At 42.5% G+C, this 25,933-nt stretch overlaps 1 protein-coding gene across 3 annotated transcripts in view; it reads left to right on the forward strand.

Annotated features, from left to right (window-relative positions):
- Positions 1–5,327: 5,327 nt before the first annotated feature.
- Positions 5,328–25,933, forward strand: part of LOC148428133 (nck-associated protein 5-like) — a 79,025-nt gene continuing 58,419 nt past the window's right edge. For 2 of the 3 annotated variants that reach the window (XM_088408296.1, XM_088408298.1), the window contains exons 1-2: positions 5,328–5,429; positions 17,570–17,643. In XM_088408296.1, coding sequence (XP_088264422.1) covers positions 5,364–5,429; positions 17,570–17,643 — 140 coding nt within the window. In that variant the 5' untranslated portion in view covers positions 5,328–5,363. Of the gene's footprint in view, positions 5,430–17,569; positions 17,644–24,266; positions 24,556–25,933 lie in introns of those variants that run through there. The other variant, XM_088408297.1, reaches the window with a different exon arrangement.

Raw genomic sequence — 25,933 nt, forward strand, 5'->3', positions numbered from 1 at the left:
AGCCATGCACTAATGCTGCGAGATAATGGATAACAAGAGCTAAATTAAAAACCCCCAGCAGGAGGATGGGGGAAAGTAGAAATGGCTAGAGCTCCATATTACTGATAATAGGAGTCACAAAACTCATAACCTCCGCAAAAATGATAGGTCCCCTCCTGCCGTTATATCGGGTTGATCAATAATGAAATGGTAATTGTAAAAATAGCTAAGAACTAGTTCTAATTCGGACTGGAAACTAAATCAAGTGGGATAATATGTTTGCAGATGAATTGCTTGATATCCAATTGGTTCTTGCACCGTCAGGGATGATTGAACTGAATTGTACAGGAGTGATTCAAAAACATGACCCCTTTTTTTACGCCCTTTACCAATTTGAATGCTCACACTTGATTCTGGAGTAGCTGGTTAGAGTGGGGTTGCCTGTGCAACTAAGGTGGGCAAAGAGTCACTAACACTTTAAATCCTTAGCATGAGCACCATACTGTACAGGCAAAAATTCAGGTGAAACACCACGCGTAACTGGACAGGCACTGAGTGTGGAAAATTTGCATGCTCTCAGAGATGGCACTTTGCTCCCTTTTTCACTTGTTTCCGGCATCTCCTACCCTCCCTATTTGTTTGTAGAATTAGTTTAATGATTGTCATGCCGGTTTTGTCATGAGACATGTTTTTCCATCTTGCTGGATTTGCTGTCATGCCTCGGCTACGCTTTTATTGGACCATTTACAGCCGGCTCTGACTCATGTGAACATAATATTTGTTTCACAGGACATCAGTAGAGATCCCAGGTGATTACAAGTGTGAGATTTTGCTTCGGGTCGCAGCGGAGTTTTCTGACTGACCTGGTTTTTCCCAGCTTGGCACATGCACTTCTACTCAGTCCCCTGCCTGGCACTGAAATCTCTGACCCATGTCACAGGTTGCGTGTTGCGCCTCACTAAATGATGCACAGTCGAAGTCACCTAATGCAAGCGTCTGTTATCGCCCGTCTGTCATCACTGCTTTTGCGTCCACAAATAAGTTAGGAAGCAGAATAATTTGGCGAGGACATTTCTGCCTTCTTGCCAATATCTGCTTCCACTTACGGTATCTTTTATATTGTTTTGCGCTATAGGTGGTATTTGGATTTAGAACCCTTTATCATCTCAGGGAATGTAGGGGAGCAAGTAGTGACAAGTATTGACACTTTTTTTTTAAAGCAATCTAAGTATATAAAAGAGTAAGGGCAAAAATACTAGTGCACATTGCCCTAAGAGTGCAAAGGAACTTCAGCTTTCCTTGAAATTCTCTGCTCCTTTCCCCCGCAAAGTGATAAAATATTTATATGTATACATCCATCATTTCACCTCTTATCCTCACTGTTGCCAAATCCCAACTACATGAGCTGCAGGATTGCTGGAACATATCCCAGCTGTCTTTGGGCAGCAGGCGGGGTATACCCCAGTAGGTAGCCGGCCAATCGCAGGGCACTCTAAGAAAAACAACAATACCCGGAGAAAACCCATGCAGACACAGGGAGAACATGCAAACTCCACACAGGAAGACCGAAGCCAAAGGCGAGCCCATGACTCCTGGACTGTGAGACAGATGTGCTAACCAGTCTGCCACCGTGTGGCCTCTGGTTGTACATTTGATTGACTCTAAGCGCTAAAATACCTTCATACTTTGTTGGGAATCAGCTTCTTATCACAGGTAATTGAAAACAATTTCTTCTCATTCATCCCTGTAGTGCTGAAGTACTATTTACAGTCGGATACTGGGAGCTTGCCGCTTCCATGGGGACGTGTGGAGGGGGGTTTTCCACTGTGTGAAACTGGACTGTCATTGTTGTTGTCCTTTTCAATAATTTACTTGGAGTCCAGCTGTGCGTGTGTGTCCGACATTTTATTATTACCCCGAATTCCTCTCTGTCCCAAGCATCTGTACAAAACAGTTGCACCACATCTCCCCTTTAAATAGTCAGTGGGTAGACTGCCATTGGCCCAGCAATGCTTGAAGGTTTTAGTTTGCCCCTGTGGCTGGAAGGTTTGCTCCTCTCAACCGACACACCAATTCAACCTCAGCTTAGAACAAAAATTGCAAAGAATGATGCAAACACAGGAAGGCTCGGTGTGATCGTGGTTAGCACGTCCACCTCACAGTTCAGAGGCCCTAGTTCAAATCCAGCTGGCTCTGGCTTACCTGTGTGGAGTTTGCATGTTCTCCCCGAGCCCGCGTGACTCCCACACTCCAAAAACATGCATGGCAGGTGTTTCGGAGTTATTAAATTGCCCTTAGGTGTGATTGGGTGCGTGAATGGCTGTTCGTCTCTGTGTGCCCTTCAATTGGCTGACAACCAGTCCATGGTGTCCCCCAGCCTACTGCTCATCGTCAGCTGGGATAGGCACCAGCAAGCTTGTGTCATGTCTCTGACGCATGGCTGTGTTTGTGTTTGAAGGCCGAGAATCTCCTTGTTGAGGGGGCGGAGTCACCGGCCGCACACGTGAAGCTCATCGGTCATCACAGGGGCGTTATAAGTGCGGCCGGAGCAGGAGGACAACGCCAGATTATTCCTTGCCATCCGCTGCGTATTACCTCGAGTTTCCAGTCGACTTTTGCAGCATCTATTGCTTAGTAGTGTTTTTTTAGTCGATACATTGCGTTTCCGAGTTTTTTGTTGGTCTTGTTACTGTGAGTTTTTGTTGTCACTTTCTAGGTTCCTTTCATCCTCCTATGGACTCTGCAACCCTCCAAATTCAGATATGAGTTTTGACCTAGACGTTTAGTAGTTTTACTTTTAGTACTTTGATATTTGACCTATTGTCAGTTGTACTATGCCTTATTGGAGTTTTAATGGATCCATATAGTGCATGGTCTTTTTATTATTAAGCAGACCATCTAAGACTATCATCTTTTAATTTCTGCCTGGGGTCCACAACCCGTCTGAGTCTGGAAGTTGGTCTTGACAGCCTGTGACCCTTGTATAGAGTATAAGCAGCTCTAGAAATTGGATGGATGGATGATGCAAACACCTTTCACTGAGTATCTTTCTTCACTCTAACTCTGAGACTTGAAGATTTCCATTCAAACAATACAACAATTTAGGGGGGGGAAAAACACACAGAATTTATTTTCCCATTTCCATTTTTCTCTCTTTTTTGTGTGTCCTCATCTCTTTTAAATCTAATGAGCAAAATGTACCAGACAGGTCCGACCTCAGCTCTCCCAGACCTGGTTCTAAGAGTAGGAGTAGACGGTGGTTCAGGATCATTCTGCAGCAATGGTGTTGCTCTAGATGCTTATGGATCACTGTCTCACTCTGTCAAAGGTTACATGGCAATGAATGGCGACAGTTCTATTTGTCCCGTGAGATCCCTTTACCAAATATGAACAAGGTGTAAATGGATGGATCCTCCAACTTTTTCAGGAATCCCTTCTCGGTCTGCCCTGCACATTCAGCTTCAGTGTTTCCTTGCGGTTGTTTTGGACTTCTCGTGACATGACAGAACCCACAGGACACAGCAAAGTCATCCGATGAGAACTGTGGTCCGGTATCAGTGATTCCCCAGCATGAATAAATCTGCTCCACACTTTTGCCAAGGGTAGCCTGGTTATGGGGGTGGAATCAGTTGCTCCATGTAGTTTTATCTCTTGACACCATGTGCGGCACCTAAGAATCACTTCTTTCAGCTGCTAAGTCAGCCCTGGCTACCAAATAAATTTTTTACCCTCTCTCAATGCTTGACCACCCCTTAATGACCTTTTTGCAGCTTGACACGAACATATTTTCTCAATGTAGAGGGCATGACAAGTCTTTGTCTTTTCGGTCCATCTTGTATAAAGAAGAGTGTGATCCAGCCAGTACAGTCTGAGTCAGGTTCATTTGTGCTGTACGTTGGCCATTCTTCTGGACACAGTTGCATCACACGTGAACATACTGTGGACTTTTCAGCTGGTCTATCAGTCCAGTCAGATAGACAGCGATTGTAGGTAGGTTGTCCATCGCCATGTTCACATAGATGTTGGTGTCTCTTTTTCAGACTGTGTTTTTGCCAGTGTATCTGCTGTTCAAAAGCATTACACTGTCACATCAGATACGGTGTAGGAATAGTGCAGCAGACGCATTGTGAATCGCTGGATACACGCAGGTTAAGGAACCAGATCAAGAGATCCCAGAAGCGCGAGGAGAGGTTTATGATCTGTCTCCAACAAGTGTTTGCTCCCAAGCAATCATCACGATCATGTTCTAAGCTGTTGAAATTTCATATTGACAATGATAAATAATTATTCCGTCAGTTATTTTATGCTACAGCTTATGCAATGCACAAAACTACTTAGGTTATTGTTTCATTGTATTATTCTTAAGAATGGAAAGATCAAGCGTCACATCTGCAACCAAAATAGTGAGACGGCCATTATGTAATAATCATTTTCATGGTTCATGCTCACGAAAACAATGCAATTTGAAGCGCTGCATGAGTAGAAACTTCAAGAAGGCACAATTCAATGATCTATTGTAGAAGTGCATCAACTGATTTTTTTTTTTAAGACACCAATCTGTGAGCTGCAAACATTTTCAACAATATATATCATAACCTAGATTGGTGAACCCTACTTAACTGCAAACGATTATTGTTTATTTAGCAATGCATGTATTGCAAACATGCAGCTTCACACAGGCTAGTTGAATAACGCTAAACCACCACTTATGTCATAAATTTGGTCAGGCATGGCCTGTCACATGAGAAAAACACTACCTTGTCTCTCAGCTCACATTAATCATTGTACAGCCCACAGGTTATATGCCCTTTTGGTAGACAGCAGTGTAATGATACAGAACAGGGGCCACTCCTGCTTCCAAAATGAGCAGACAGTTAAGGAGTCCCGTTTTCATTGTTTTCGTCAAGTGTTTGACAGTTTAAAGGATGCAGCATCGTCACCCAATTTATACACCATTTAATGCAAAGATATCAAAGTTCTCTCTTTGGCTTGCTGAGCCATTTTAGCATAATCTGCACATGCTTATGGTCATGATTCATAAAGGTGTTCACAAGCCCCACTGCCGTGCTGCAAGATGCGAATCCAGGGGTCTAATAGGATCAAAAACACAAACGCTGCTTTTGAAACTTGACGACACTTAAAAGCATGATCACAAGGATGAATATTGAATAGGGCTGAAGTGGCCTACTTGAGGACAGACAAGATTTGAGACAAGACTGTTGGCAGCCTGCTATTGCACATATTTACACACACACGTAGAGAGAGACACACAAACGCACCACAAATCACACACAGTGGCATACAGCAGCTGAGACTCAGCTGGGGCAGAAGTGGTGAATGAGGCGGAAGAAGAGACAGCAGGCAACCGGGAGAGGGGAGCGAGGATGAGCCAGTTTGCCGGCCACACCGTCCGCAGGATCAGGAACGTTCCCCTGCTTGAGCAACTGGCGGTGAGTGTCATCCTTCCATCCCGTCCATAGAAGAGGAAAGTGGGGCAGTTGGCAGACTGTCTGGAGCTGGCCAATAATCAGGCTGCCTTTCAGTCAGGGCAAATTTACAACCACCTACTGTACGTTCGGCCAGACAGGAATTGCTGCAGGTTAGAGGACCACGTTGGGGGGGGCTGCAGGCAGAACACCAAATGTGCTGTACTATGTACAAGGGTGCATGCAAGTTTTCCGTGGATCGACTGCTAGCACTCACATTCCACTATTTTATTTGAAGTTTGATTTTATCCACCAGGTACTGTCTGTGCGCAAAGTAAGCCATGTCTGTGTAGCATATCTAGGTCACTTGTGATGCAGCGACAGTAATTATCCTTCACATTCGGACTTATTTCAGATCACGACAAGGCTGCATACTTTTTGGTAACATTGTTGTCATCTGTGACGAGATTTTGAAACCACCAGGATTTTTTTCCTTTTACCCGATTTTCTTCCCGCAATGTCTCCCTTTGAGAGATGTTCAGCGGTTGCAGTACTGGAGTCATACTGACATAAGTCCAGCTCTGAGATGCCATATATCTTATGTCTAATTACATTAACAGGAACTGAATAGTGACTAATGGCTCATGAAAAGAGAACGAGTGAGACAAACAGCCAAGAACTGGCGAGCCTTGTGATGCATGATTGCGTTTTTCCATCCTATTTCACTGTCATGCCCAGATTAGCTCCGGAGGACCTACCCCCCCCCCCCCCCCCCCCCCCCCCCCCCACACACACACACACACACACACGCACACACGTACATGCACACGCACGCACACACACACACAAACACAAGCACACACACACACACACACATTTCCAAATCCCAACTTGAACCTCCTCACGCGTTCAGGCTGACCCGGTGAACCTGTCTGACATACTTTAATGCAGCAACATACATCAAGCCTTGGCATTGCTGCTCATGTTGTATTTCTTTGGAGTCTGGATCCAAATTAATCTTTGTTGGGCCTCCAGAGCCATTTTCATCTTGCTTTTACTGGCAAGCCAATGAAAGCTTTACTTACACTAAAGGTGCAACAGATAGGAGATATTTATGTCAACCATGTGTAGTTTGGCGAGCAAGTCTTTCATCATCAGCTGGCAAGGGTTACTAATCTAAAGCCGTCTTTACATAAAAAAAAAACAAAAAATGTAAAAGAATGACTCATTTAGAATGAACTGTGTCCATGTAAGTAATAATAAAGATTTGTTTTTTTTCTGATACAACCACGAGTCATAGGTACCAGTTTTCAAAAAAATCTTAAAAGCAGTAAATTGTGAATATGAAATCTACCATGAATTCTACTTACTTGTATCAGAGTGTAATAATGCAGAAAATCATGTTCCTGCACGGGATGCAATGGTGCTCCTTTTTTTGTAATTTGGCAATTTAAAAGTATCTTGAGGATTACATTGCAATCTGCTACCCCCTATAACTTTATGTAAATATCCCCCAGCTGCAAGCTGCACCACCGTGCTGCTTCTCTACATTTGGACACACACACACACACACACACACACCAACACACGCGCGCACACACGCACTCGTAGATACACACATGCACCCACACGCCCTTGGGACAGTCATAGGAGGGCCATGAAAAGGATGCCGACATGATTAATTAACTCTGCCCTGGTTTTGATAGCGCCTTATTGGCTTTAAACACACTGTTTCTGCTCTAGAGCTTTGCATAGATTAGCTCCCAGACCAGCACACAGACACTCTCCCCAAATATCAAGGCCATGTTGCTTGTAGTGCTATAGTGGATGCACAACATTGCTTGTTTTAATGTTAGTTTTGGAAAAAGCTGTTTTGAGAAACCAGTATATTTGTTGGATAAATGACGTTCATTGTGATATTTTTTTGCATATATTAACTGTCAGTTACCTGTGGTCATCCACAAATTAAATGAATTATATTTATAATGTAATCTTTGAGTCATTCTAGGGCATATGCAATTGTAAAACATGTACATGTGACGCATAGACTTCACGTGAGCATCCCAAGGGTTCGAAGCATCGACTGTTTGCTCATTGTATGTGCGTGTGTTCGCGTGGGTCTGTGTTTGTGTCCTCTCCAGCTGTCCCTGCTGTGGCCCTGACCGAGCGTCCCTTGGGCTTGTGTACTTTTTCATTGGTGACAGCTTCAAAGGGACATTTGCACAATACACTTCCATGTGTCACCTCTGCACGATGGAGAGAGCCTGTCTTTCAGGCTCGCATTGGGCGGTATTATGGGCAGGAAGTCACCTGCCCACGTGGCTGATGTGTCACACAGTGCACATTTGCATGTTTTTGATTGAGTTGGCCTGTGCTTCATATTGTGTAAAAGGTTAAAATCCTGTCTGGCGTGTTTTAAAGTGCTTATTTTCATAGCAGACGCCGCTCCCTTAATTTCTTGCCTAAGTGCTTTTATTTTGAGCAGCAGAACCGAGGCAACATAAATTGAGACATCTGTCTTGACTCAAATGAGAACACCTTTGCCGTGTAACACGTAAGGTGTTGCGGGGAACCTGTCTTTTTTCCTTTCATGACCTTTATGACAGTCCTGATTTAGCATCTTGCTGCTGGTAAGAAATCATTTTGCTTCATTACTCTTATACAAGATACATTTAACCATTTTGTCAATGTGTTTTGTTTCATGATGCCGTCTCCTCAGATTAGACCATTTCATTACTGCCACACTTTCTCCACACAGAACACACACAGTTTTCCAGCAACCTCTGCGAACATGTAATCCAGGCAATTAAAAAAAATACAATTAAAAATGTATTTATTAAACTTCCATACACCATATTTCGCATATATCTGATGTTACGACCTGCGGCTTAGAGGCCTGTGCGGCTTATCTGTGGAAATTGCTTAATTTTTGTTGCTGCGCCTTATATACCGATGTGGTTTGTAGTCAAGAAAAAAACAAAGTATATATATATATATATATATATATATATATATATATATATATATATATATATATATATATATATATATATATATGAAATCTTCTTTCAGGTCATTCGTGGCGGCTTCACAGCAACACACTAACTAGCTTGTGAGCTTATAAAATTCTTTTCTGTCAATAACTCAAAATTAATACTAATTATTACTGGATACGGATGAATTTTATATTTGAAAAGGATTAGGACAACGTATGCATTTTAGTATACACCTCAGCAATTTTACATTCATGTCACTGCATTACTCATAGACATTAACATTTTTGTGGTAGCAAGACCTCTAACATGATTACTACTCCAATAATACAATTACAAAATGTTAAAAGAATCCACATAACTCAAGCAAGGTTTGTGTAGTTTAGCAACTTCTGTCCATGTCTATATTGCTAAATTTCTCTGGTGGGTAGCTTCAGTAAAAAGTGGAGCAGAGTAAAGTATGGAACAACATAATCATCTTTGATAACGTTCAATAATTGGTTTTCAAGATGAAAAAGACTCTGGCTCTGTATGTCAAAAGTCCAAGAAATAAATCAGTATCATCTCACTCTCCAAATAACTGCTCACATGGGTCTTTGTGGAGTGCATAATGTGAGCCGTGTGCTTCCGAAGTAAAGCACATATCAGTGATTTCTGTCACGCATGCATACCTGCGTACCAGTTATGTACATCCCTGTCCATAACTCAAGTTTATAGTGATGCGCTCGTGGCACTCGATGATTTTCTGGCGTGCTCACTTGCTGTGGACAGACGTAAGAACCGTGATTAGGACTTTATGAGGCGGGCCTGGCCCCAGGTGAACACTTTGGGTAGGGGGATGCTCCATGTGGGATGGGGTGATGCCCAGAGGCTGATTGTGTCAGTGGTCAATGGTTGTCTTTGTGCACTGCCACAGCGGTCACCAAGGGACAATTGTGAGGACAGGGCTATCAAGCTGCGACCCGACATCCATCTGGTGGTACAGCTGGGGTAGCTGTAATTTCAATGCGTTATATAATCTTAGTTTCCTGATTTCCAGATTTCTGATGAAGTGGGGGAGTTTCAGGGGAATGAGAGCTAAATAATGAATCAATAAGTCTTTGAAACACTTACTGACGCAGAATAAATGGTCCAATGAGAAACCTCCTTGCAATATGTTCTGTGTATGTTTCACCGCTGACCATGTAGTGAATGCCAGCCTCCATTAATAATACACCCCGTGTGGTTGGTGCAACTTGTGACCTACAAGTGAACAATGCAGAATGGCCTAGTGTGAGATGTACAATGCCATGGCAAACAGTTCATGCTGAAGGTAATGCTTTCAGGGGTAGAGGGCATCTAATGGGTGAGCTATTGTAAACCCTTAGAAAGAAGCTGCTACCCCACTTCAATCAGCCTGTTGGCCAGTGCCGCTTGAGAAATAGCTTCCAGAGGCTTCAGAGAATGGGAGAATAAATTGCTAGAAGGGGCTGGGGGTTAGGGGGTCAATGTGGGGGTTGCCCCAGATAAAAGAGTTAGCTGAGTAAACATGTAGAAATGATAGAACAGTGTTGTTATTGTAAAGCAAATAGCTGGCCTAAGCAAAGGAAGTTTAGGTCCTTGCGTTGCAGCAATTTCCCACAGCAGTGCTGTCGGAAAAACTTAGGAAAAACTGCAATTTGGGACATTCAACATTCTAAATCACCTTCCTTTTCTTGAAATGGGTTTAAGAAACGAAGGAGAATTATTGAGAAAAAAAAATGACTTTTGACACCTTGCTGTAAAATGTGAATCAAAGCTGAGCCAAAAAGAAGTCTACTGATGTCACCCCATTTGAGAGGCTTAATTAGAACCAGCCCTTTTGTCAAATTCCTCACCAGCACACATCTGGAAATGTTAAAACTGGCGTAGTTGCTAAAAATAAGATTGCACATGAGAAGATAACAAGGATTTAGTGCCATTAATTTGTGTAAATATGGCACGTGTCTGGCTCTGAATTCATTTTGGAATTCCAAGACTGCAATCTAAGTAGTTCATGCTGCTGAATTACTGCAAGCTTTGTACAAAGATAGGATGTAAGGATGTGCTGTGCATGTTGAGCTCGGAATGCTGCTTGGACGTCAAAACAAAAGAACATTTCCAAACGTGCGCCAAAGGACATAAACCAATGCGTGTATTATTCAACATGGAAAGCTCACCTATGACAGCGTTATTTACAGTTGGACCTGGAGGTTGGGGGAGGCATGGATTTACAACACCCATGTGCGCACAGTTGTCTTCTCTGTAGCTCCGTTCAAGTTCGGTTCATTTACTGTGTATGCCTGCGCACACCTTGGGGCTGCAGCCTCAGCCAAACGTTGAGAAATCATATATGACCCCGAGATTAGTTGTTGCCTGTTGCTGGGGTCATGGGTCGCAACAACTCATCTCTTTCTCATTAATATTCTTATATGACTCCAAAAGCAATCTCACAACTGTAGCTTTGTCAACGAAGACAGGAAATGTAATAAGATAGAGTGGCACAGGTGGTGACAGTCACACAAACACACAGCATTATAGCATATACGTATATATATATATATATATATATATATATATATATATATATATATATATATATATATATATATATATATATATATATGGGACATATGTAGGATATATATAGGACACACATATAGGATATATGTAAGACTAATTTAAGCAGTCTCACCATCTGCCAGACACCTGGTTTGACAAGCTTTATGCTTGAAATGGTTGAGACAATCAATCAGACTAAGGCCTAAAAAGAGACGACCCTTCATGAATCTCCGTTGGGATTTGCCCTGCAAGAAGATATGCTTGCAGTTCTAATTGTTGCTGCAACTGCTTGTCACCTTGTCAAGTCAAGTTTATTTGTACAGCCCTGAAACACCACAGTCTCAAAGGGTGAAAAAGAGGTCATAGAAATCATAGGGAACATCCAAATACACAACGGCATCCCCTGAACAAAGCGCCCAGAAGAAGGAAAAACTCAAAAAACCCATTTGGATAAAATGGAAAATCGTCAGAAGATGGTAGGAGCCAATTTCCAGGCTCAACAGGTTGCACTTGATGGCGAGAGCTAAAAAAAAAGAAAAGAATTGTGTCATATTAAGCAGTAAGTATGTGCAAAGATGCCTTGAGAGCAGGTGATCGGGTATGATCGGCCCCACAGTCTGGCCTAATGGGCCTAATCAGTCGATCGGCACAAGTCTGCATTTAGCCCCCTCTCCATACCAGAAGAAGGACGCAGGAAGGAGAAGAAGGAAGCTGCAGTCAGAAAGACTCATTAAGTGAATGCTTGAGTGTAGAAATGTGTTTTTAGTTGGGATTTAAAGACTTCTACTGCGGTGACTGCACAAACTTCTGTTGGTAGGGCATTCAAGGGCACTGGCGCGTGAGTGGAAAAAGCCCGTGATTTACCGGACTTATTTTCAGCCTGCGGGCTCATTGACAAACCAGTGTTTTGTACCAAACCTTTCGGGACCTTGTCCCGTAAAGACTGTTTGGCAGAAATGACAGGGGTCCATCCATTCATTTTGTGCAGCACTTAGGGTCACGGGTGAGCTTGAGCCTGTCTTGGCAGGGTTCGGGCGGATGACAAGGTACACTTCATCTATGACATCCGACTCATACTCACATTTAAACCTAATTTGCAGCCTTCAATGAAGCTACCGTGCTTGTTTTTGGAGACTTATGCAAGCACGGGCAAAGCAGGCAGAACATGCACACTTAACATAGGTAGGCCAGAGCCCAGATTCCATCTCCCAACCACAGGACTGTGAAATGTTATTTGCTGCGCCAGCTCCCAATCGAAACTGCTCAGTAACGTGTGCCGAATTCCCGTCAAAGGCTAAACAGAAGCTCTACTTTGCACTTGAAAAGTCAAAAGGCAAACATCTGTTTGGCATCACTCAGCTCAGTCTGCCCTTTTCCTCCTCTATCACTTTCACCTTCATTTCTTTTCCAAGTCTCAATCGGAATGCTGAGATGGCGTCTTAGTTTGGGCGCAAGCAGCACTCAGCAGACTCTTGTCTTTTCTCTCTGACCGGGTTCTTTGTAGCAGCAGCCTGCCGCTCTTACCTCAGCCAATTGAACTCCTTGCCGCACCCAGCTCCCTGTTTCCTTTTCGTTTCTTTCATCACCAACCACCAATCCAAAATCTCCCGCCCTGACTACACCTGGCAGAATACAAGCCCCAAGATGATCATAAAAGCTGAGCTTGTAAAACTTTGGGCAACTTTGTACCCCTCTTGTCCTCTTCAACAGAAAAGTTCCACACATATTTTGAAGTAAAAACATATGTTCAGAACTTGCATTTAGTTTTATGTGGGGTGAATTGGGCTATTACTTCAAGTCATTGAAGGAATAACACAGGTGCTACTAATGACTGTATATAAAGTGTGGCTTTGGGAACACAGTTAGCAGCACCGTCATGTTCCTGTCAAAAGCTAGTTTGAATAATACATAGTTTGCAAGGTTGACATTGTCCGTCCTGTAAGAAAGCCAGGATTTTTGCATGCTTTCACTTTTTTCCCAATTTCCCGTGCGCGGTTTGCCCCGTGAACAGTTTCACCACTGTTCCCTGCAGGCATGAATAGGGTGCTCTGTGCGACTCAAAGAGGCTGATAAAGACTCAAAACACAAGGGGGGTTATTTTAAACGCTGCCGGTGGCTCATGTTTGGAAAGATAATCTGCCGACGATTCTTGACGGTGGTGAGGTGTTGATGTTTGCGAAAGGCGCGGCAAAAGGTGCTTGGAGCATTAGATAGACCAAATCCATGGAAGAGGATGAACAGGGTCTTTTCTGCCTTCGAGATATTTATTGACTCGATGGTATTTGGGCCGGACAGGCAGGAAAATACTGTCCGGTGAACTGGAAGCATTTGTTCAGTGTACTGTATGTCTGCAGCTAACTTTGTGAAGAGCTAATTACCAACAATTAAAGCAGTATGACTCTCACCCTGCAGCCAACAAAGGCACTGGAACTTTACAATGTTAAAATTAAGCTTCAAAATGTATTTCCTGTAGATTATATTATTATTATTATTATTATTATTATTATTATTGTTTATATTATTATTACGATTGGGTGGCACACTGGAAAACTAGTTAGCACGTCCTCCTCAGAATTCAAGGGTGGCAGGTTTGTTTCAGTCTTCCTGTGTGGAGTTTGCATGCTTTCCCATGCCTGCATGGGGTTTCTCCAGGTACGCCTGCTTCCTTCCATATTATTATTATTAGTAGTAGTAGTAGGATTATTAGTATTATTATCATCAGTTGGTAGATGACTTTAGTGTAATGCACTTTGAGGGCCTTGTAAATGGAAAGTGAGTCTATGGGTGAAGTACATTTTACAAGTAATAGAATGTTAATTTCTATATGGAAATCCATATTACTTCTTTATGGAAAGCATGGATTTTAGTCATTCACTCAGGTGGAAAATCTTTAGCAATAGTCTTGTTTTGCTGTCAGCCATATTGGCCAATGTTAATGTTTGTTTTTTGATTGCAGAATGCAAAGATGTTATCTCAGTTTAGCCGCAAAGATGTTTTCTCAGCTTAGCCGCAAAACACACAATAATAGATTTTGCAGTCTAGTGCCTGGCCCATTGACTTACTAAGGCTGCAATTTAGGGTTTGGTGTTGCAATCCAAGATTTCATGGCATGACTAGTCAGAAATATCTCAGCAAGCAATGGCAGGAGCAGGTGACGGAATGGAGAGGTCACCACTTTGTCTTTCATGTGAGCTACTGACCTCAACATTGTGTCTTATTTGTACACATTTGGGCAGAGACTTTGAATTTACCAAGGAAGAGAATCCTTTGTTAAGCTCATATGAGATGCATAGAGGAGTACTGTAGTTTTATCTAGAGTAGTCACTGATATTATATAAAAGTCATTCAGTAGTCAGACAAATGATGCAAAAAAAAGGAAAGTACATAGATGAAACAGTGCTCTCTCATTTTATCTTTCAGGCCCTCTGTCAATCAAAGAAATAAACTATATTATGAAAATACGGGCTGTGATGCTTTCCTGCATGCCAAACAGATTAGTTGACTGAGAACGCAAATGCTGCAGGCACTCCTACAAGACACACGATTGGCTCGCGAGACAACATGAGGATACCTTTATTCTCCAAGTCTCGATGCTATTCGGACGAATTTTCAGTAAATTTACTCTTATGGGCTTAGCACAACACATGAAAGTTTAAAAAAATGACATTTTTGTTTGTAAATAGGTGGCGCTATAATTAATTTGAAAAATAACCAAGCAGATATTTTAAAGCAATTACTAGTAGATTTTCTGTACAATTGAGGGCAGGAGTAGATGACAACTCCTGGGCAGAAGTGGATTACAACTCCTGCCCTCATTGGTCTATGGCGCGCCAGAAGCCAATCATTTTCTTGTAGGAGTGCCCGTATTGTCGGAGTGCACTGTATGCGCAAATTGGTTTAATTAATGTAACTCAGAGGTCACTTGAATGGTCACATGAGCCCAAACACATAATAAACACAACTCAACATGGCGTGCCCCATTATCTGACATAGGGGCACACCTAGGCAAAATTTTGAGAAGATCGGTTAACAAATATGATGGGGGCGGGGCTTCAAAATACGTGTTCCAAAGTTAAATTATGATTTTGTACATTTTTCGGTACCAAAACCCTTGACCCGATCAACTTCACATTTGACGTGCTCCATTATCTGACAAAGTGGCACAACTGGGCAAACTTTCGTCAAGATCGGCTAACCTATATGATGGGGGCGGGGCTTCAAAATACTTGAATCATATTTCCTATGCCACCAGTGCTTAAAAACCTTAATATTTCAGTTTTTGCACTGTGGTAATCCTGTTTAACAATTTAACGGTACCAATAGCGACACCTGGTGCCAGACAAAAGAGATAGTTTTTACACTTTCATGTTCTCTGCTATGCTGCTTTCAGCAAATTCACTGAAAATTAGTCAGGAGAATATTGAGACAAAGAGAACATTATGAATCTCAAGTTTCGTGACTCTTCAAATTTGGGCCTGGCCTTTACACCGCCTCAAAGTCCGATGTCTGGCCAGACCGGTAAAACTTGTATGTATTTGGACCAAGATGATCTTCTCTAAATTTCATTTTGGGAGTGCAATGCTAAACACACTTTTTTTCCTCGTAGTGCGGGCGCCACCTGGTGGCAGCAAAAAATTACATTTTCATTTATAGGTACCTTGTTGAGCCTGTCAAAGTAATATCACTGAAGTTTTTTCAGACAGGCCTTCAGAAACGCTTAATTTCTTTCATCAAATATTACGATGTTTTGATCATGGCCGTAGCCTATTCAGCAGTGCTCATCCATTTATCGTAGCAGTAAATGCTGATGTAGTTTATCCCAGATGATCTCATCTTCTCACGACTTCACACGTTGATTGAAAGTCAATTCCTTCAGACATCAACAAACATATATTCCATCGTAGTGCTAGAATCACCTCGTGGCAGAAAATATATTACCAAGTTTGCAATTCCAATTACTTAGTTGACCCCGTTGGACAAATGCGAATGAAACCTTTTCTAGAACATTGACCTCTACATTTCGCCTGCATTTGCACGAATATATTCATACCCCAATATGTTCATACATGGAACTGTTCATCCTTCAACATGCTCATGTCTGCGAGGGCCTGTTATAGCTGCTTGCAGCTCTAGTTATTATTATTATTATTATTATTATTATTATTATTATTATTATTATTATTATTATTATTATTATTATTGTTATTGTTATTGTTATTATTATTATTATTGTTATTATTATTATTCTCCGAAGTAAACTGAACAGGAGACAGAGGAATCACAGACATGCTGTCAACAATGCTGTATCATGTCTCCACCATGCTGGCAAGTAAGGCTGTGAGAATGCTGTTTCGACAAATATGTTTCCAATCTATTCTAAGCTTGCTTTAATACTGCCAGTGAAGGTACATATTTGGATGCAGATTTTCTCGATAAAACGTATATGCGTTCTTCCTCGACACCAAAGGTCCACTTTAACAGTTCAAGTACTGTGTTTCCATTTTGTGCATTCACAACTCACAACTGAAGATTTTTAAGTGACGTTGTCCTGAACATGATCTTCCAAGAAATTTGAGATTAAGTTTGAGCAAGTCCAGACCTGTGAGTAACTGGTTTTGGTGGGAATGGTGCAGTTTTCTCTCATGCTGTCAGAATTAAAGCAATGTTCAGAATATAATACTTTGCAGTGCATTGCACACGTGAGCTAGGCTTTTAAATCTTCACTTGAAATACCATTCACATGACAAAAAGTACACTGCATTCCTGGCATTCCTGCACGTTTGCTGAGGAGTTTTCTGGTGCCCTGTCATTAGGAGAGAGCTGCCTGATGACAGCACTGACTCAGGCAGCCTTACTTTGTGTTTGATGTAGCCTGTAAATATTTCCCCTGACACTGGCCTTTCACAAAGAAAGGTCCCTTTTGTGTGGCAGTCAAAATCATTACAAGATTGTTTTGCTAATGGGAGAAAGGCGTTTGAGTCCAGACAGTAATTTTGTCTGCTCAAGCAAACAAAAAAAACAATAACCAAACCAAAAAAACCCCAAACAAACACGTGGTCTTGTTCAATTGATTATCTAGTTTTTGGATCATCAGTAGATTTGTTTGTTGAATGTTTCACCTTTCAATTATTTTTTTACATCTAACTGAGACTGCAAACTATGACTCTATGTTATTAAGCATCATTTGCCATGTCCCATTGGCATTTGGGGGTGTTCTGGTTACTTCACATTTGAGGCATATCAGTGATAGTTTCAATGATTCTACTTTTTGGTTTTATCTACATCCACCTGAACATTTTTGAGCATGATTTATTCACGGTTGGCATCAATCAACTCGTGGGAAAGGAGATGTTGTTCACACTTAGCAATGCACCTTTATCGTGGACGCAAAGTGCAGTAGTGCTTTTGTCAGTACTGTGTTGAGAATATTACAATTTGGTCATCATGGTTAGGATGGAGATTCCATCGATTCGTTTTCTGTAAAGCTCAATCTTTATATGACTGCAGATGAGCTGACCTATCCCAGATGATTTTGGGCAAGAAACAGGATATAGCTGATGATCTCACTTCAGGTTAATTCCATTGCTTACTGTTCTAATCTGTTCATGACAGGAATACATGGACTCCAACCAGTGCATCGATGAGCTGCTTAAACAGCTTGAGGAGGAGCGCCGCAACATTCGGAGGTAAGACCTTCTTACGACTTTTGGGCAGATGTTGTATGGACAAGGGATATGAGCATCTGTCAGCAATTTGTTTTCAGTCAGAGGCAGCATAACAATGTTGTTTGGTTTTGGGTCCGAGATGAGCTTTGCCGAACATCTTTATCAAAAAGACACTTTTTGTGTGCGGAAACAATGGGTGGGGGAGTTAAACCCTGGGCCAAGTGCAGCGTTGACTGGGGGCATTTCTCATGGAAAGGATCTTCCAGGACAATGGGCTCGCAACACTGATGGAAATGCCAACGTAATGACCTTTTCACCTCTGTACTTCTGGACCATCCTTCCAAAAACATGCGACCCATTTTTTTTAACTTCTCCCTTTATGAAAGAAACTTCTCTCCATCTCAAAGGAGCTATGTTGCCCCTGCTTAAAGTAATTTTCCCCCTGAGAGGGCAGAAAGGGGCTGGGGGTGAGGGGTCTCGGGATGCGTAGTTGATATGGAGGTGGGTGGTGGTGGATGACCAGCGGCCAGCCCCTTTACTAGGCGAGGTCGCCCCTTAATAAAGAAAAGAGATGCGTAAAGGAATGACCCTTCTGTCCAAGTCATCCGCACCCCTATTTAGACACAAGCCAGTCATCGTCACTGACCTGATGGCCTCTTAGCAAGGCCACAATGCCCTCGCAAGGTCCCGCTGTGTGTTTTTGAGAAGGCCATGAACTTGTAGGTTACACTGAAATTTGATCACGTATTTTCCTGAAATCACTTGTGTCCTGACCAGGACGAGGCAATGTCGATAACATGTGGCCAAAAGGTTTGTTCAGCTTCAAATTCTACATTTAGTGAAAGTCTTGCCACACCTGATGAAAGAGAACCTTAGCATCAATAAGATGTGCTTTGATTTTCACACTGTTTCTTGAATTGTGGCTCAGTTACTATCTTTCCGATTGCTTGTTTTATCGAGACAAAATATATAAGACCAAAGACAACCGGGAAGGTTCAAAGCTCCCCACTCTACAAGGCTTACAACATTTCACAGTGAGGAAAAAAAAACCCTCATCATTAGGCAGCACCTTGTGGGGTTGTAGACATTCCCCACTGGACCTCAATGGGGCCCATCAATCCATCAGGCCGTTACATTCCTTCGTCCTCTACTTCCTGACCCAGTGACCTTGTGCATTCATGTCATTCATTGTCCCGCATTATAGGGTACTTTCACACCAGTGGAGAGACAATTATGACTTCTTTTTAATGATTATTATTTATTTGATTACTTATAGGCGATTCTGTGACGACTCGGCTGCAAATTCAAGCACGGGTTTTGTGATATTCCTTTGAAAAATTCTAAGTGGCAACTTGTTGTTTTCATCACACCTCAGAAACATCTGTTGAATTCTCAGCTTCTCAAATTGATGTATAGCCAATGCTAAGACAATGCTCTGGAAAGTGTAGGCATCAGATGTTTGTTTTCATTATCACAACGATGTTCATTATGAGAATAACGTGTTCAGAAGATACACATTCATGCTTTGTGAACCAAGGCATGTCTGCTTGCTCTTTGACACAAGGGCCAGTGTAAAGCTCATGTGAACAAAGCACTTTTTACACAAGCAATTTTCTCACGCTTGTGTCGAGTTGGTGTTTGCAAAAGCAATTGAACAATGAAGGCCTGCCTGGTGAAGTAGATGTCATTCTTCCAGTGTCACAACAACATGATGATGGGCATTTTTTTTTTCGCGCAGCCGGACGCCTTGACCCGTACAGATGCACATGCACCCAAACGTTCACAAAGCCACTTGAGAGAATTACTATTTGTCACCAATGATTTTTTGCAGGCCTGCAATTTATTCATTTTAGACATATCAAACATTGGAAATACCACAAAAAGCATTCTCGTGTATTACAATCTGTTTTGCAAACTTTAAATCTGTTTGAATATTTGTAAAAAGTTCATTGCCGCACCAAAATACAACAGTACATAGATTTCGTCACTTCATGACAAAAAGAAGCTGACCAGTGGCGTAACAACATGCTGATGGGCCGCCGAGCAAACATTTTTTTGCACCACCAGATACATTGCCCTAAAAGAGTGGTTCTTATCCTGAGTTTGATCAAACTCTAAGAGTTCTGTGAGTCGTTCTCAAGGGTTCGACGAAGCCATCACTGTGGAGGTAAAAACACACCCTAGAACTTTTAGCTTTACCGTCTTTATTTTCCATTTTGTTTTTTCTTGTTTGTGAGCCACTTTTTTTTTTTGTTTGCCTTCAGTATGCAAGACAGCAATGTGGTTGAGGTGGTGGACCTAAAATGCAGAGAGGCAGGTCGCGCTTGGAAAAAATAATCATTTTATTTGGAAATAACACAAGAAAAACAAGGTCGACAACTGCGTGCAAAGTAACGAATCAAAACTCAGCAATAAGCTTTAAAATACTTCAAAAAAAGGACTCGGAGGAACACTAAAGCTTACGGAACTCTTCAACAGAACAATTCCACATTGAAACAACAACTTCGACAATGACCCGACAAGAACTTCAAGGAAACAGGAAACTAAATACACTCAAAACTGACAATACAAACAAGGAAAACCAGGACATGACACAATAGGAGCAGGGAGCTGATAGGCAGATACAAGGGAAGCAGGTTAACGAGGACAGGTGGACGCAGTCACAATGATGAGACGCTGAAACGAAGGGAACAAAAACATGAACTAACTTTCTAATCACCATGACAAAACACTGGTGTCAAAACATAACAAAAAATATCTCAAATAACCTTCAGAATTAGACAGAAATTAAATCTGTAAATTCCGTGTCGGAACCTCCAAGTACTGCTAGAATATTTGTGAGTGTTTGAATAAAAACAGATTGTGAGGCTTACTGTACGTCTGCTGAAATACATGCATCTACTTTATAGTGCCTGCGCCAGGTTAATCGAGTAGTTTGATGAGGCCTTCCGCCATTGAGCCGTCAAGGTTGAACAAATGAGAATTGCTGTGCTTAAACAGTAATATGGTAATGCCGATCCACGCTGCTGCAGCTTGTGACATGGTCAAGGTTAAGCTGTTTTTTCACAAGTTGTTTTTCTCAGCACATATCTATCTTTTGTTGTACTTGAGATAAATAAATTCATGTGGTTTCAACATGCCATTTGAGCTCTTCTCCATTGTGTAATGAAATTCAGTATATGAGTACAGTACCGGGAGAGTGCGGTGCGTCCCCTTTGGTGCTCACGAAAGCGCAGCGTTATTTGGAGCTGTGCCTGTGCTTCCGAGCCTTTCTTGTCAAAACATCCTCAGTGTAACGATGAAGATCCATCAGGGCCGTGTGGTTTTTATTATTATGCAGTGTTTTTGTGGTTTGGGCTGATAGGAGATCATTTCCATGAAACTTACCTACAGCTTGGAGGTCTTTTGAAAGCATCCCTTTGTCCCAAAGGAAACAGGAAGGTGGGAAAATGTGTAATATCCAAAACAACCCAATGTGGGCTTGCTGAATGATTCAGGTCAGCCTTTGAAGTACTGTATTTGGATTTTTTGCAGAGGATCACATCGAGTGCTGACTTACACAAACACACACACACACATATATATATATATATATGTATATGTATATATGTATATATATATATATATATATATATATATATATATATATATATATATATATATATATATATATATATATATATATATATATATATATATATATATATATATATATATATATATATGTATTTGTCACACTGGAAACAACCAAGGTTCAGTACAGATAAACTCAATCGGAGTTATTCTGTTTATGGAATAATTTCAGTATTTCCTGTGTTCAGAGAGGAAATGAGTCTGAAGCTCACCATGTCTCGTCAGACTTGCATCGCAATGCACACAGCCAACCCCACCCACCCATGCTTAATTAGAAATGACTATTCGGCCGTAATGTTTTTGTCCTATTACACACTTGTCTCGCCACATACAATTTCAAACAGACACTGGTGGGTTCTGCCAGCATGACTGTCTTGTGATTTGCATCTGTCTGGCCATTTGCTGATCTGAGTGGGTTTGTGTTGGGTAAACAAACAGGCTGTCTGTCTGCATTCTGGAATTTCCTTTGCTCATATTGCTGCAGGAAATGAAAGAGCTGCCATGTTGACACTGAAACATCTGATGAATGGCTGAATGCAAACCACACGTGCTTCCCCTTGAGGATTTAAAAAGTATCTAGAAATTATTTGCCATTGTTTACTTTCCTCTCTGAAAAACTGTTAGCTCCTGTTACCGGTGTGGTAAATGTTTGAGCACACTCCGAATCAGCCCATTGGACAAGTCCAGCAATGAACTCTGACGCATGCCGGCGTCCTCCGTCTGTCTTTGGTTACTCATCTGTGATCAAAACACCGCTGATTTATGTCACAGAGCGAAAGTGGGGCCGATGACTCTGGCGATTCCACTGATGGCCATACAGTGCCAACACCATAATCGAATTTTCAGCAGCAAGCTTTCGTGAGTCGAACACTCTAAAACTGTGCTGAAATGTAGCCAAAGAAAATCAGACGTTTTGAATTCACATAACAATGGGTCTCAACAACACACTCAGAAAATATGCATTCTGGCTTTCTAGCAGAAGACCCACTTTTAATAAGCCATGCAAGTCCAAGCGTTCCTTGAACAAGGTCGTGCTCCACTGCACTCGCTCTTCCAACAGCCCGTCACTCCTGCTGCTATCGATCCTGCCAACGACTGTCTCAGCACCGTCCTGTCTCCTTCCCTTTGCCCACAGGCTCCCTGTGGAATGCTAACCTAGCCCTAAGTGTGTCTTTGTGTACACGTGACAGCAGTGGAGCCTGGCTGGCTGTACGGGCGGCCAAATGTTTCCAAACAGAGGAATTTTTTGCTCACACTACTGCAGTGTAGTACAATACGGGACAGTATAGAACAACTAATGATAGCCGAATGACCACAGCACAACCGTTTCGTGTTAACTGATCAAAGACAGGTACAGGAATACCCACCTCGGTTCTGTCACTTTTATGAGTTTATTTTATTTTATGTATTTGTTCTACTTGTACTATTTGGTGAAGTGTATTAGGACCACGTACCATGGTGATTTTTCCACTCCAAATAAGTTTATTGATTGGTTGACTCATTATCCAAGCCGCTTAACCTCGCAAAGGTCGCTGGCGAGATGGAGTCTATCCCAAGCTGTCTTCGGGCAGCCGGCAGGGTGCACCCCGAATTGGTTTCCATCCAAATGCGGCGCATAGTAATAACATATAGTAGTTTATTAAAAGCGCAACTAAAAAACCGCATCATGTTTTCCGAGTTGAAAAGCTGAGTGCATGTGTGAAGTCAGTGCACAGCAAAAATAAAACCATCGCTCAGTGACCGCTTGCTGCTGATCTAATTAGCATGGAACACTGCCTTCGATATTTTTTGATTATGCACACATGTATGTGTTAATTCCGACTCAGTCGACCATTAGTCTTTTTTACCCAAATGGGACAATGGCATCTAATTGGCAGCCACCTGCTCTGAAAATCAAATCGCGCTGGCTCCATATTCAGATTTGTCTGAGAAGCAGCTGTGCTTATGTTAAACACGATTATCTCGCTGCATAACCCTCATCATCACCAACCATCATGAATCTTTCCGATTTTTATGATGATGAATGTGAAAGCGGGGTCCAAACAATGTGGAGCATCTTTCGTTATTCTTCATCCATCCTCTCTCCCCAGCCCCCACCCGCCTCCACAATTCTTTCCTCCTGCAGGCTAATTTCCTCACATGGTTGGTGTCATTGTTCTTTCAGCACATTAGTGACAGTGAATGTGGGGCCAAGTGGCAGCGATGGCCTCGACTCCAAGTCAGACCGGTCTCTTTCTCTTCCCTCTTTAACTGTCCGCTTCTGTCAACGGGACCCTTTTAATTCCCCCCTTTCTCCCCTCCCATGCCCGCCTCTCTTCATACCGGCCCCATTGGGAAACAGACAAAAGAGGGTACCCCCCTCCCACTCTTTTTCCTCATCCTCTTCCCCCCCTGCATCCCATCTCTTTCGGTCCTCGCTTGCAGGCCCTGGTTGAAGCTGCAGTTTGTCACAGCCATTCAGCTGAGACTGATTGTGATTGCAGCAGATGGGCAAAAACTCAGACCTTCTTTTCCCTCTCTGCCTTTCACCTTCCTCGCTGCTTCACCTAGAATTTTTGGTAAAATGCCTATTCTTGTAACTTGACATAATCATTCAGGGATTCAGAATATCTGGTACCTCTCTGCTTGTCTTAAAAAATGAAGATAGCAAGGCCTCTTTTCGAACTTCCTGGCAGTTCTAAACAGCACTTACTCAAATCTCACAAGGAGAAGCTAGCTTGCTTGTTCTTTTCCACCTCCACATTGTAAGCTCCACACTCCCCACATCCTGAAAAAATACAAATCCACCTCCTTATCCATGCAAACCCCCACTTGGTTCTGCCATTGCTGGAAGGCAGTACTTTCAGAGATGCAGCAGTGAACACATGTTCAGTGTCCTGCTCGGCGGAGAGACAAGGTCTGAGGGAGAGGCAGAAGCGGAGATGTACCATTGAGGCGAGATAAAGCCTGGGGGCGGGGCGGGCAGGGGGAAGGCTCACAGTGCTGTATGTCGATGTGAAAGAGACCACAGCTGAGAGGCAGAGCGCATGTAGAGAGAGGAGAGGGAAGCAGAGTCAGGACTCGCGAGTAGGGTCGATGTATGTTGGCAGACTGAAAGGGCTGCAGAGAAACACAGTACTTAAGAGGGGTCACGGAGATCGAGAGGCAGCTGGGGTTCGGTCCGGTCAGGAGGCTGGAGAGCTGTGACGAGTTGTGGATGTAAAGTTGATCATCTGCGGGGTGCCAGCTGCAGAGAGGGAGGCAAACGTGGATTACCATGAGTGTCCTCTGACTGTACCAGAATGCAGCATCTCCACCAGGGTAAGCCCCTTTTTTCCAGGTTTTGCTGGTGTTGATCCACAGTTTACTGAAGGACTTTTTGCAGCTAACCGTAAATATTTTTAAGAATATATACCGTGAATATATACCGACGCAGTTCTTAAGTGCAAGCAACGATCTTGGATACTGAGTGGGACAAGCCAATTTGAAGGGGGGGGGGGGGGGGGGGGGGGGGGGGGTGAGTGGACCTGGAGAAAAGCGCGTCCTGTTGCTCGTGGCAACAGAATGTGGCATTAACCACATTGACTCTAATTTGTCCAGAAAGAAATGGATCATTGTCATTTGGACTATAGCGTTGCGGAGGGGTTTATAGACACAGGAATTTCTGCTGCCTCCGCTTTTGTCCCCTCACACTCTGTCAAGCAGATTAAGATTTCCTTGCCGGCCCGCTAAAACCACAGTGGAATGACCGGTGTTGAAAATGCTATGAAAAAGGGAATTTTGATTCAGAGAGTAAGGGTTATGTATTGTCATTTGCTTCTGATGTTGGTTCCTCCAAAGTTATGCTACAATAGGTCAACGTCACAAGAGGGTCAGCATTATTTAAAGAACACAGACATGCATGTGGTTACTGAAAAACTTCTGAGCTATAAATGGATGTCTTAGTTTATTTTGTTATCTCAAAAAACAGAACCATCTGAGAAGTTGATAGCGAAGCATGAGAGAGTGAAGGAATTATCACTCTTGTTGGCTTTGACAAAATGCCAGTAAAAGTTCTTCCTGCCATGGGAATCGATGCTGTGCAACTTTGACAGCAAAACATAGATTCTTCCATGAGGTCATTGCTTGAATGCCACCTATCAAGAGGAGAAGATAATTTGCTGTTTTGGCAGAGAATGCCGGACAGCACTGGAACATGCACATTGCTTTGTTTGCATGCTCGGACAGTTTCCATTTGTCCCTTTAAAGTTGGACAATATGTCAACTTGTGACCAAGCCAGATGTGTTGCTACACTGGGCAGTTTGAGTCTGCCTCCATGTGAAATGTACCTGGGGATTACTGGATAAGAGGATTGCCAAGAGGAGGGATTTGATTTGGTCAAATTAAAACTGTAATTCTCTCCGTTGTGGCCGTGCTTACAAATGTTTCTCCCTGACATTTAAAAAAAAAATCCGCTCAGCATTTTTTTTCGCGCAGATAAATAGTCACTTTGTCAGATACAGTTTAGTGAGAAGCAATAGGTCGTTAACACTGGATCTGTTTGAATGATAAACACCCAGAATACCATGGTGAGAGGACAGATCGCCATGAAGATCCCACTGACATATGACTGTTTTTGCACGTCCTCTTCATTCAATTTTACAACCTAACCCATAACTTCTCTCTCAAACTACCCCCACTTCCCTGCCTTCATGTAGC

This window comes from Hippichthys cyanospilos, chromosome 2 (genome assembly GCF_059441005.1).
Source record: "Hippichthys cyanospilos isolate Australia breed blue-spotted pipefish chromosome 2, RoL_Hcya_1.0, whole genome shotgun sequence".
NCBI lineage: Eukaryota > Metazoa > Chordata > Actinopteri > Syngnathiformes > Syngnathidae > Hippichthys > Hippichthys cyanospilos.